Source organism: Nyctereutes procyonoides, unplaced genomic scaffold, assembly GCF_905146905.1.
Source record: "Nyctereutes procyonoides isolate TBG_1078 unplaced genomic scaffold, NYPRO_anot_genome, whole genome shotgun sequence".
Classification (NCBI taxonomy): Eukaryota; Metazoa; Chordata; class Mammalia; order Carnivora; family Canidae; genus Nyctereutes; species Nyctereutes procyonoides.
Window position 1 is genome coordinate 16,845,117 of NW_026575142.1, and position 13,596 is coordinate 16,858,712.

The 13,596-nt window shown below is 36.5% G+C and overlaps 1 protein-coding gene across 1 annotated transcript in view; it reads left to right on the plus strand.

Annotated features, from left to right (window-relative positions):
- The window catches only part of CFAP210 (cilia and flagella associated protein 210), a 41,256-nt gene that overhangs the window by 5,953 nt on the left and 21,707 nt on the right, over positions 1-13,596 (plus strand). Inside the window, exons 3-5 of the mRNA XM_055307749.1 lie at positions 4,457-4,683; positions 8,459-8,632; positions 8,731-8,924. Of these exons, the coding sequence (XP_055163724.1) occupies positions 4,457-4,683; positions 8,459-8,632; positions 8,731-8,924 (595 nt within the window). The remainder of the gene's footprint in view (positions 1-4,456; positions 4,684-8,458; positions 8,633-8,730; positions 8,925-13,596) is intronic.

Below are 13,596 nucleotides of genomic sequence, written 5' to 3' on the forward strand. Positions count from 1 at the left end.
CCCCCACATGGAGCCTGCTTCTTCCTCTGCCTGTGTCTCTGCCTCTGTGTGTGTGTGTGTCTCATAAATAAATAAATAAAATCTTAAAAAAAAAAAAGAGAGAGAGAGAGAGAGAGAGAAAGAAAACTATGGACACCAGGGGTGCCTGGGTGGCTTAGTCAGTTAAGCATCTGCCTTTGGCTCAGGTCCCAGGGTCCTGGGATTGATTGAGGAGCCCCCTGTCAGCTCCCTGCACAGGGAGCCTGCTTTCTCCCTCTCTCTCTCTGCCGCTCCCCTTGCTTGTGCTCTCTCTCCCTCTCTCTGTCAAATAAATAAATAAATAAATAAATAAATAAATAAATAAATAATCTTTAAAGAAAAAGAAACTATGGAGTCCAGAAGGCAGCAGGTTGACCTATTCAAGGTATTGAGAGAAAAAGACTTAGAGAATTTCATAACTAAGAAAACTTTTCAAGTATTTCCAGGTAAATAAAAACAGCAAATTTATTACTAGTAGACCTTCCCTACAAGAAATACTAAAAGGAGCCCTTTCACATTTCAGTGTGAAATGAAAGAAGAGTTAGACTAATTCAAATTCACATGAAGTTACCAATTAAGGCAACCACATAAGTAAATATAAAAGACTACATAAGTGTATTTGTAATTTTTTTCTTCTGATTTAAAAGACAATTGCAAAAGAAATAATTATAATTCTGTGTTTATGGGCGTATAATGTATTACAGTAGCACAAAGGGGAGGTGAGAAACTGGAACTGTATATGAAAAGAGTTTTTGGGAACCATTGAAAATGTATTAATCTGAACTAGATTATGATAAACTAAGGTGTTATCATAATTCCCAAGGTAACCACTATAAGAAAACCACAAAAATTACAGTAAAAAATGGACAAGGTAATTAAAATGGTACAGTGGAAAATATTTATTTAACAGAAAAAGGCTCTTTTGAAAGCATAAAGGAACAAAAAAGCTATAAGACGTATAGAAAACAAATATCAAAATGGCAGACATAAATTTTACCTTACTAGTAGTTACATTAAATATAAGTGAGTTCAACACTTCAGGGAAAATACGGACTGGCAGACCAGATTTAAGAAATCATTATTCAACTGTCCGTTGTCTACAAGAGACTCACTGTAGTTTCGAAGACATAAATAGATTGAAGTTAAAAAGATGAATAAAGATACATCATGCAAACAGTATTCAAACGAGAGCTGGAGGGGCTGTAATAATATCAGATAGAATAGACTTTAAGATAAAAATCGTTGTTAGAGATAAAGAACATTTTATACTGATTGATGATTGATCAATTCATCAAGAAGATATAATAATTATAAACATATATGCGGGCAGCCCTGGTGGCGCGGTGGTTTGGCGCCGCCTGCAGCCCAGGGTGTGGTCCTGGATACCTGGGATCGAGTCCCCGTCGGGCTCCCTGCATGGGGCCTGCTTCTCTTTCTGCCTGTGTCTCTCCCCACCCCCCATGAATAAATAAATAAAAATCTTAAAAAAACAACAACATATGCATCTGTCATCAGAGCCCAAAACACACGAAGCAAAAACTGACAGAATTAAAGGGAGAATTAGCACAATAATAGTTGGAGACATCAATACCCCACATTCAATTATGTACAGAATTACTACACAGGAGACCGATGAGGAAATAGATGACTTACTGTGATAAACCAACAAGGTCTAACAGATATCAATAGAACATTACACCCAACAAGAGCAGAATATCTATTTTTTCAAATGTACATGCAACATTCTTCAGGATAGGCCACATGACAGGCCATAAAACATGCCTTTATACATTTAAAAGGATGGAAATCATACCAAATGTATTCTTCAAAGCCAGTGGAATGATATTAGAAATGAATAATAGAAATTTGGAGAATTCACAAATATGAAGAAACTAAATTCTTTTAGATTTTAAAAAACTGGGTCAAAACCACAAAATGGTGGCTATTAGAATGGTTAGAATGGCTATTCTCAAAAAGATAAGAAATAAATGTTCATGAGGATGTTGGAAAAAGGGAAGCCTTGTCCTCCTTGTTTTGGGGAATGTAAATTTGTGCAGCCACTATTGAAAACAGTATGGAGGTTCCTCAAAAAATTATGAATAGAATTATCATATGACCCAGGAGTTCCACTTCTGGGTACTCACCCAAAGAAAATGAAGACACTAATTTGAAGTGATATTTACGCAGCATTATTTACAAGTCAGGAGGGAATAACCTAAGTGTCTATTGATGGATAAATGAAATGATGGATAAAGAAAATATGGTTTATATATATAATAGAATATTATTTAGACACAAAAAAAGAATAAAATCTTGCTATTTGCAATAACATGGACTTTGAGGGCAATATGCTGAGAGAAATGTCAGACAGAGAAAGACAAATACAGTATGATGTCACTTATATGTAGAATGTAAAACAAAAACAAAAACTCTACAAAACTCTCCCAAAAGACAAGCTCGTAGATACAGAGAACAGATAGATGGTTGCCAGAGGCAGGAAGTGGGCAGTGGGAGAAATGATGAAGAGGGGGTCGAAAGGTACAGATTTGCAGTTATAAAATAAATAAGTCCTGAGGATGTGATGTACAGTGTGGTAACTATAGTTAATAGTACTGTATTGCATGATTGAAACTTGCTAAGGGAGTAGATCTTAAAAGTTTTTGTCACAAGAAAAAGATATCAATATGCTGAACAATATGTTAATCAAAAGGTAAATGGTTTAACCTAGTAGCCTTTGTTTAGTTAGCCTCTCATTGCAATTTAGGCAAAACAAAGGAAACTTGTTACAAGGATGTATTTGTCAGGACTCTTTGGTTACAAGTGACTAATCAAACTCATAATAGTTAAAACAAGAGGGGAATATTTTGGCTCATAGAGCTTGGAATTTAGGTATAACTTGATCCAGAACACTATTCTAACTTCTTCCCAGGTTTGCTTAGCTTTATTCTGTAGGCAGAGACTTGATATGTGACAGACAAGATGGTACCTGTGGTTCTAAACTCTTACTTTACTTTAGCAACCAATTTCTCAATCCCATCAACCTTAATGCAAACCCCAAGAAGACACTAGTTGATTGTGGCAGCTTTTTTCTTGGTATCTTTATCTCTTTCTGGTGCCATGTGATTTCTTGCTTCTGCTTTTCTCTGTACTGCAGTTTCATTAATCTAATAAAAATAGTAAACATAATAATAGCTGATATTTATTGAGAACATATTGTGTGCCACCCCTATTCTAAGTTTTTTACAAATATAACTTCATTTAATTCTCACACCAACCACATAAAGTAGGTCCTATTAGTATCTCCATTTTGCAATTAAGGAATTAGAGAGTTAAATAGTTTTGCCTAGATTTGCATAGTTCATATGTGGTATGTTCATTTAGGATGCTTTTTAATTCCTATAGAATACCCAACTCAATCATGTTTAAAAATAAGGAAATTTATTTGCTCATATAACAGGAACTCCAGGCTTCCAGGTCTGATTGATTTAGCATTACAATGAGATCCTCATTCCCCTCTGTCCTCCTTTGTTTTTCATTTGTGGTTCACAGTAATAAATTCATTGTAAGGCTATTTCCTTTTGTGGTCATAGGATGGTTGCCTTTCTGTTCTTCATGCTTCCTGTTCATATCTAGTTAAAGAGTCACTCTCAGACGTCTCTCCCAGAAGAACAAGAAGGAACTTTTCTAAAAGTCTCAAATAAATCTCTTTTCCTTTTATTTGCATATTACAGAAATAATTATTGGGAAGGGAGATGCAATTATTCTTAAACTAATGAGGCCCACTTGAGACTGTAGTTAGTTGTCCAGATTACATTGCTGCTACTCAGGAAAGAGTTGAATAGAGTTAGTCATGATGTCTACAACTTAAATAGATGAACATCCCCCAAATTATCCATTTATAGACTGCTACTTGGTCAATTTTGAAAAAAAGCTTTAATAACAACTTGTTGGGGTAGGTATTATTGATCTCAACTTTAACGATGTTGATATTGAGTTTCCAAAAAGTTGAATGACTTGCCTAAGTTTACAGAGTACAGAAATGACCAAGGAATGACTATCTTTTGATTTCAAGTTCTTATATACTTTCCATTTAATCTTAATGTTCTTAAAATAGCAAGAATAAAATTATTATTTAAAACAATTTCCAGGGGAAGCCCGTGTGGCTCAGTGGTTTAGTGCCGCCTTCGGCCCAGGGCCTGATCCTGGAGACCTGGGATCGAGTCCCACGTCAGGCTCCCTGCATGGAGCCTGCTTCTTGCTCTTCCTGTGTCTCTGCGCCTCTCTATCTCTCTGTCTCTCTCTCTCTCTGTCTCTCCTGAATAAATAAAATCTTAAAAAAAATAAAACAATTTCCAGATATCATGATACTATAGAAATGTCTGAGAAAAAATGTTAAACTCTTGAAGGTCTTTAATAGTCATTTTTTAAAATTTATTAGAAATAAAGAACTCTGAAGAAGATCAGACTCTCCACCCACCTCTTCTGCCTAGCACGGTAGATCTTCGGCAGGTTACCATAATTCCACACAATGAGTGGAAAAGGATTCGAGATAGCCTTGACAATTTGACAAGAAAAGCAGCATGTCTTCGTGCAGAGAGAAAGGCAAAGAAAGAAATGCATTTCCGATCCCAAGAAGTAGTAAAACATTGGACTAATACATATGCAGTAAGTATTAATCACCCAGGAGTACACATGCACCAAAGACTCACTCTTGTTTCTTAGTACCCCTTTATAAATATTTTTTTGCATGTAAAATATCATAAAAATGCTTTGAAACACATTTTTAACAGCTTTATTTAAGAGAAATGACATACAGTAAGACATATTTAAAGTATACAATTTGGTAAGTTTTGACATATTTACACATCCCTGAAACCATCATTATAATGTTCATATAATGAACATTCTCATCACCCAAAGTTTCCTCTTACTTGATTTACTCCCTCTCACTCTTCCCCACTCCTCTTTGCCTGTCTCCAGGCAATTGATCTGCTTTCTTTCTTTTTTTGTTCAAGATTTTATTAAGTAATCTCTATACCTACACTTGGGGCTCAAACTCACAACCCCATTTGTATGCTCTATTAACTGAGCCAGCAAGGTGCGCCCTGATCTGGTTGCTTTCTTTGTTTTTTTTTTTTTTTTAAGTTTATGTATTTGAGAGAAGGAAAGAGAATGCACTTGTGCACACATAAGTAGGGGGAAGGACAGAGGAAGAGGAGGGAGAATCTCAAGGAGACTCACTGCTGAGCACAGAGCCAGATTCAAGGCTCAATCTCACAACCCTGAGATCATGACCTGAGCTGAAATCAAGAGTCTGTCACTTAACTGCCTGAGCCACCCAGGTGCCCCTGCCTTCATCTGCTTTCTATTGTAAATTTCATTCAACACAATTATTTTGAAATTCCTTCGTGTTGTTGGGTGTAGCAATTGTTCATTCATTTTTTTTTTCTGGTGCGTCATCACTTTACTCAGGGCAGCAGGTGATGGGGGGTGACTCTGTTCCCCAAGCGCACCCTTGACCCCCCAGCCTGTGCGGGGCCCCACAGGGACGTGTCTGGAGGTGTTCATTCATTTTTATTGCTGAGTAGAAGTATGCCATTGTATGGACCTACCACAGTTTATCAGTTCAATTGTTGATGGTTTTGGCATCAACCAAAAGTTAATATATGAGCTGTTTCCAGTTTTTGGCTATTATAAATAAAAGCTGCATATGAACATTCATGTATGAGTCTATTGGTGGACATATGCTTTCACTTCTCTTGGGTAAGTATCTTGGTAGAATGGCTGAATAATATAATGGTTGCATATTTAATTTTAGAAACTTCCAAACTGTTTTCAAAAGTAGTTGTAATTTTACACTCCCATAAGAAGTGTGTAAATGTTCGGTTCTCTCCACATTCTTGCCAACTTGCTATGGTCAGTCTTTTTAATTATAGGCGTTCTAATAGGTGTAAAATTGTATCAAACTATAGTTTTAATTGAAATTTCAGTAATTACAATGATTCTGAATATCTTTTCACGAACTTATTTTCTGTTGTCTATCTTCTTTGGTGAAGTGTTTATTCAAATCTTTTGCCCATTTTTTTTAAAGATTTTACTTATTTATTCATGAGAGAGACAGAGAGAGGTAAAGACACAGACAGAGGGAGAAGCAGGCTCTATGCAGGATGCCTGATGTGGGACTCCATCCCGGGACTCCAGGATCATACCCTGGGCTGAAGGCAGCTACTAAACTGCTGAGCCACCCAGGGATCCCTTTGCCCATGTTTAAATAGGGTTTGTTTTAGTGCACCTCGGTGGCTCAGTCAGTTGAGTGTTTGATTCTTGGTTTCAGCTCAGGTTGTGATCTCAGGGTTGTAGAATCAAGTTCCAAGTCAGGCTCCACGCTCAGCTCAGAGTCAGCTTGAGATTCTCTCTCTCCTTCTGCCTCCCCTCGGCCCTGTGTCTCTTTCACTAATATAAATAATTAAATCTTTCAAAAAATAAATGGGATTTGTTTTCTTATTATTGAGTTTAGGGAATTTTAAAAATATATGCTTTTTATAAAGATATTTTATTATTTGTTTGAGAGAGAGAGAGAGCTGGAGCACAGGGGAGGAGCAGGGGGAGAGAGTGAAGCAGACTCCCTGCTGAGAAGGGAGCCGAATATGGGACTTAGTCCCAGGACCTCAAGATAGAAGGTAGAAGCCGAAGGTAGAAGCTTAACCAACTGTCACCCAAGTGCCCCAGAATTTTAAAAATATATTCTGAAGGGGCAGCCCGGTGGCTCAGTGATTTAGCGCCGCCTTTGGCCCAGGGCGTGATCCTGGAGACCCTGGATCGAGTCCCATGTCAGGCTCCCTTCCCTGCCGGGAGCCTGTTTCTCCCTCTGCCTGTGTCTCTGCCTCTCTCTCTGAATGAATGAATGAATGAATAAATAAATAAATAAATAAATAAATAAATAAATAAATAAATAAATATTATATATATATATATTATATTTATTTATTCTGAATACAAGTCCTTTATTAGATATTAGATTCAAAAATATTTTTTCCTAGTTGTGGGAAGGGACACAAAAAGCTTGTACTACCTTGCTTTAGGAACAGTATTCATAATTTATTCTTTTTTCTAGAGGAGGGATACATTTTTTTAAGACTTTATTTATTAATGAGAGATACACAGAGAGAGGCAGATACATAGAGGGAGAAGCAGGCTCCTCTCAGGGAGCCCGATGTGGGACTTGATTCTAGGACCCTGGGATCATGCCCTGAACTGAAGGCAGATGCTCAACCACTGAGCCACCCAGGTGTCCCTAGAAGGGGGATAAATTATATTGTAACTAATATCATATGTTACATATATTACATTCTGAAAAAGGCAAAAGTATAGGGAAAGAAAACAGATCAGTGGTTGCCAGGGACTGCAGATGGGGGGAGTGATTGGTTTATCAGGGAATGAGGATATTTTTGGAGAGGATGGAACTGTTCTATAAGCAATTATGCATTTGTAAAACTGTACACTAAAAAGGAGGTATGTAAATTACACTTTAAAATTTACTTTAGACAAGTCCCTGGTCCATAAAGACATGGAGGAGTGGAATATACCATATATATAGACAGAAGTAGCATACTATACATAATACTTTATATCTCCATGGTTGTAAAAGAATAAGAAATATAGTTAATGTGGTAGCAATGTAGTATTAAGAACTGTTTTATGGACACAAAGATTGAGAAAGTCATAGATCAGAATTGAGAGCCTAGAAACTATCACATGTTATAGGAACTTGACATATGATAGAAATGTCATTCAAGACAGAAGGGAAAAGATTGGGAATCCTATCACTAATACTGAGATAATTGGCATATGGATAGTTGAAATTATATCCTTAGGATATAGAATATACAAAAATGAACTTCAGCTGAATGAAAGACCCAGATGTGAAAAGTACAACAGTAAAAATTTAAAATAAATCATAGAACATCTTCAGGATTTTAGGGTAAAGTTTTCTTAAGACATGGAAAGTATGACCCATAAAGAAGAGAGATTTCATCCAATATGACACATTAGACACCTTACAGGTTTAGAAGAGCATGTAAGTATGCTGCTGTTGATTTTTTAAAGGAATAAAAGTAGTAATACATATATTTTTATGTAAATATGGCAAGGAACTTTGGAAGAAAATATAAGAAACTAATAATAGCGGTTATCTTAGAGATTGTTGATGGAAGTTAGGATTAGAGGGAGAGCTTCACTGTTTACCTTTATAATATTTTGGGATTTTTAACCATGTGAACATGTTACCTACCAAAAAAATTCAATTAAAATATTAGCTTGTAAGTGTAACCTGTCTTTTTATTAATGATATATGCAGATACAATAAAAACTCATAATGAAAGTTCAATTTTGAAATTAAATTGAAAAATGAAAACAGAAGACTGCTTTTTTCTTTTTTCAGGGGATGAAAGAACAGAAACTTGAAGCCAAAAAGAAGCGTGATGAAGAAATAGAGGCAGAAAGACAAATTCTTGATGTGGAGGAAGAAATATACAAACAAGGAGAAAGAAAAAAGGCTATTGAATATGCAAAGCAATATCAGTTTTACCAGACAGAAAGAGTGAAGAACTTTCATGTACTACTTGGGTTTTCTTGCATTTCTGTATATATTTAACATATCTATACATAATTAAGCTTTTTTTTAATGCCACAATTTTTTTTTTTTTTTTGTAGTCAGGACTTCTTCTTAGTAGAGTAATGAAAGAACGTGATGCACAGATTGAATACCAAAAGAAGAAAATAAAATCAGATAAAAAATGGGAAGAACAATTGAAACTCAATGTTGAAAAAGCTTTTAAAGAAGAACAAGAAAAAGCAGAAAAACGACGCAGAAACAGAGTGGCTCTTGCCAATGATCATTTAAAACAGTATGTATTTATAAATTACCTTTTTTGTACCTTTTTCTCACAAAAGCTTTTTTTTCAGATCATAAAAGTAATACATGCTGAAATACCTAGTAAGTAGAAAAAATACAAAGAAAGGTTAAAATTCTCTATTACTCTCTTACCCAGAAATAATATATTAGTTACTATTGTCACAATAATGCTGCATAACAAGCAACCACACAGTCTAGTGTCATTCAACAATATCATTTATATCTGATGCATCTGTGGGTTGTTTGAGCTTGGCTGCACAGCTTTTCTTCAAACTGCAGGACTATTTGTGTTTGCTGGTTGCTGTGGAAAGGACTCTGATCTGCTCCATCCATGTATATTCATTTTTAAGGTCCAGGATGAAGGGACAGCAGACACTTGGGGAAACTTTTCTCATAGTATTGACAGAGATGCAAGTGAATGAGACCAAGCTTACAACAATGTGGCTAAGTCAAGGACAAAAGCAAAGGAAATACACTTGATCTACCATAAGTCTAAAATAAATCATATGGCCAGGTCTAACCACGGGACAGAGAAATAAACTCCCGTGGAAATGGGAAAGAGAGTGAGTCGTTTTGAGCAATAATCTAATCTATAACAATCTGTTACTGTTTTGGTATATCAGTATAGACGTTTTTTTGGCAGTGGTGGTGGTGGAGGGGGTCAGATTCATTGAGCTATAATTTAGATTTATTAATAAAATTCATCTTTTAAATAGCATATCGCTGTATATAACCACCTCTAAATCCTGATTTAGAATACTTCTTCACCCCAAAAGTTCCCTCATGCCCCTTTGTCCCCTCAGTCCCTGACAATCATTGAGCCACTAATACAGACTTTTTCCCTAAGCATGTACTTATATTTTATAAAATGATATTGGATCAATAGTATCATTTTATATATATATATATATATATATATATATATATATATTTATATATTATATATATATTTATTTATTTTTTATATGATAGTCACAGAGAGAGAGAGGCAGAGACATAGGCAGAGGGAGAAGCAGGCTCCATGCACCGGGAGCCTGACGTGGGATTCGATCCCGAGTCTCCAGGACCACACCCTGGGCCAAAGGCAGGCGCCAAACCGCTGCGCCACCCAGGGATCCCTATATATATATTTTTAAATGGGAAGCTGAGTTCTTTTTTTTTTTTTTAAGATTTTATTTATTTATGCATGAGAGAAATAGAGAGAGAGAGGCAGAGACACAGGCAGAGGGAGAAGCAGGCTCCACTCCATGCAGGGAGCCTGACATGGGACTCTATCCCGGGTCTCCAGAATCCCACCCTGGGCTGAAGGCGGCGCTAAACCGCTGAGCCACCAGGGCTGCCCGTATCATTGTGTATTTTTTCACTTACCAGTATATCATGAGGTCTTGCTATGTCAGTAAATAGAAATCAAACAAATCTTTTTTAAGAAGTAGCTACTCCTGATATATATGTATATCAGGAGTGGGGATTGTATTTGCGTATAATTTTACTTACTTTTCTAAATAAGTGATATATGCAAATAGGAAAAGTCACAAAAGGGATTCAGTAAAAAGTCTCTTCCTTGTCTACCGGCAACCTTGTTTCTCCAATGTGAGACCTATCAGTTTTTTTACACTGTAGTTTAAGTGTGCATAAATTGTGTAAATTATCAAAACATTTTAAACAATATTCTACTTTTGGGATGCCTGGGTGGCTCAGCAGTTAAGCGTCTGCCTTCAGGTCAGGTCGTGATCCTGGAATCCTGGGATCAAGTCCCACATCGGGCTCCCTGCATGGAGCTTGCTTCTCCCTCTGCCTGTGTCTCTGCCTCTCACTCTGTGTCTCTCATGAATAAATAAATAAAATCTTAAAAAAAAATTTACTTTTAAAGAAAAAAATTATTTTTGTACTTACACATACCATTAATATGTGATCATTATAGAATTACAAAATACAATAAAACAAAATGAAAATTAAAATCACTAGAAACTCTGTGATCCAGAGTAGGTACTATTAACATTTGCACATATATTTGTCTTCTTTTCAAAGTTATTTTTTAAATTTTGCAATAATAAATGAATATATGGTTGTTTAAAATTCAATACAGCAAAACTTAGAATAAAATTGAAAAGTCCATCTTCATATCCACCCTTTTCAATGTCTCTTTAACGCCCATTTTCCTCTTAACAAATAACCATTATGAATAGTTTTGTGACAATCCTTTCAGAATGTTTTATTACTGTTACTAATATCTGTATATATAGGACACATTTAAGTGTGTATATATATTTTACCATGGATGTTTTACAATCTATTTTTCTATGTCTTAATTTTTTCACTCAACAGTATACCTTGAATATCTTTCTTGCCAGAATATACGGACCTGTCACATCTTTTAAAATAATCATAGTATACACTAAGAATGTACTATTATTTATTTAACTATGTTGTTATTAAGGGAAGTTCGGATTTTTCCCTCTTCCATTTCTAACAATGCTGTAGTGAATATCCCCAACCATATATATTTTGTGCCTTTTGTGCAAAGATATATCTACATAGGGTAGATTTCTTGAACTGAGCTTGGATTTTATAGGTGGAGAGATACTGCCAAACTGCCCTTTGAGAGGCTTTAAGTATGTAATTTTTTTTAAAGATTTTTATTTATTTATTCATAGACACAGAGAGAGAGAGAGGCAGAGACACAGGCAGAGGGAGAAGCAGGCTCCATGCAGGGAGCCTGCCATGGGACTCGATCCCGGGTCTCCAGGATCATGCCCTGGGCTGAAGGCAGCGCTAAACCGCTGAGCCACCCGGGCTGCCCTTGATATCCTTTTCTTTATGTTATAATGAGTTCTGGACAGTACTTTTTTTATAATTTAATATGCAAAAAATAATATATTTTAATTTATATTTCTCTTTTTCATGTGTAAATATTCCTCAGTTTTGGTTTTTGTTATCATAAATTGGTTACTCCATTGTTGTGTAAGTTGTTTCATACTGGTATGTATGTCTGTCATTGATTAAAAACTGATTAATAAGCAGTTTTTATATGTGTTGGATATTAACCTTTATTAGACATATTGCAGATTTTTGTCATCTTTTTGAACAGTTTTAGTATTTTCTTTTTAAAGATTTTTTTTTAAGATTTTATTTATTCATCATAGACATAGAGAGAGAGAGAGAGAGAGAGAGAGAGAGAGAGGCAGAGACACAACAGGCAGAGGGAGAAGCAGGCTCCACGCAGAGAGTCCGACGTGGGACTCGATCCTGGGTCTCCAGGATCAGGCCGTGGGCTGCAGGCAGTGCTAAACTGCTGCACCACCTGGGCTGCCCCTCTTTTTTAGTTTTAAATAGGCTCCACATCAAATGTGGGCTCGAACTCATGACCTTGAGATCAAGAGTCACATGCTCTACCAACTGAGATAGCCAGGTGCCCCTGAATGGATTCTTATTATTCAAGAAATGGGGAAAGAAACTCTTCTCCTCTCTTTTCTACCACATCTGTATCTGCTCTATTTATATGCTCAAGTTAGTATTCCGATTCTATTGTTGGCTTAAAGAGGCTTTTTATGGGCTCATTACCATTTCTAGTAGTATATTAAGTGACAGGCATTCTGAATTATATAAAACTGACACATGAGGGCAGCCCCGGTGGCGCAGCGGTTTAGCGCCACCTGCGGGCCAGGGTGTGATCCTGGAGACCGGGGATCGAGTCCCACATCGGGCTCCTTGCTTGGAGCCTCTGCCTGTGTCTCTGCCTCTCCCTCTGCTTCTCCCTCTGCCTGTGTCTCTGCCTCTCTCTCTCTCTGTGTCTCTCATGAATAAATAAATAAAATCTTTAAAAAATAAAAATAAAAAAATAAAACTGACACATGACTCCAACAAAATACTACTTGGTGATAATTTCTTAAATTCATATACCTAAAAGAATATTTATAATTATAGATTTGCATCTTCCTTTGTTGTCTTCAATTACAGAATTGAATATTTCTTAATAAATTAGGGATCCCTGGGTGGCGCAGCGGTTTGGCGCCTGCCTTTGGCTCAGGGCCCGATCCTGGAGACCCGGGATCGAATCCCATATCGGGCTCCCGGTGCATGGAGCCTGCTTCTCCCTCTGCCTATGTCTCTGCCTCTCTCTCTCTCTCTCTCTCTCTCTCTCTCTCTGTGACTATCATAAATAAATAAATTTAAAAAAATTTAAAAAAAAATAAATTTAAGATGTAGGACTGCTGGAAATTTGCAAATTGGCAACCCAAGTCCAAGTGTCAAATATCTTCCTTTCCTAAGTCCCCACAATGCAACCAACAGAATGGAAGAAATTCTATACCACTGTTAGAAACTAAGTAAAGCAAATTCTTACCTATGTACTTGAATTTTCAAGAGATTTCCACAAAAAATAGGGCATTTGAGAATGCAGTCAGGTTAAGTAATATTTGCCATCATTCACAAAGACAGAGCCCACCATGAAAAGGAAAGGAATTTATGTTGACCTCAGAGCCCAGTCAACATCTCCTAGACTACACTGAAGATAAGCTGAAGAAATAACTCAAACGAACCTTAAACTTGCTGGAACTTCTAACCAGCACATGGAAAGACCACATAGAAAGGGTATCCTGCAGCCTGATCATACCCTACATGCAAAGCCCATAGGTAGGTGGATGGCTTGTGAAGATGTTAGTACT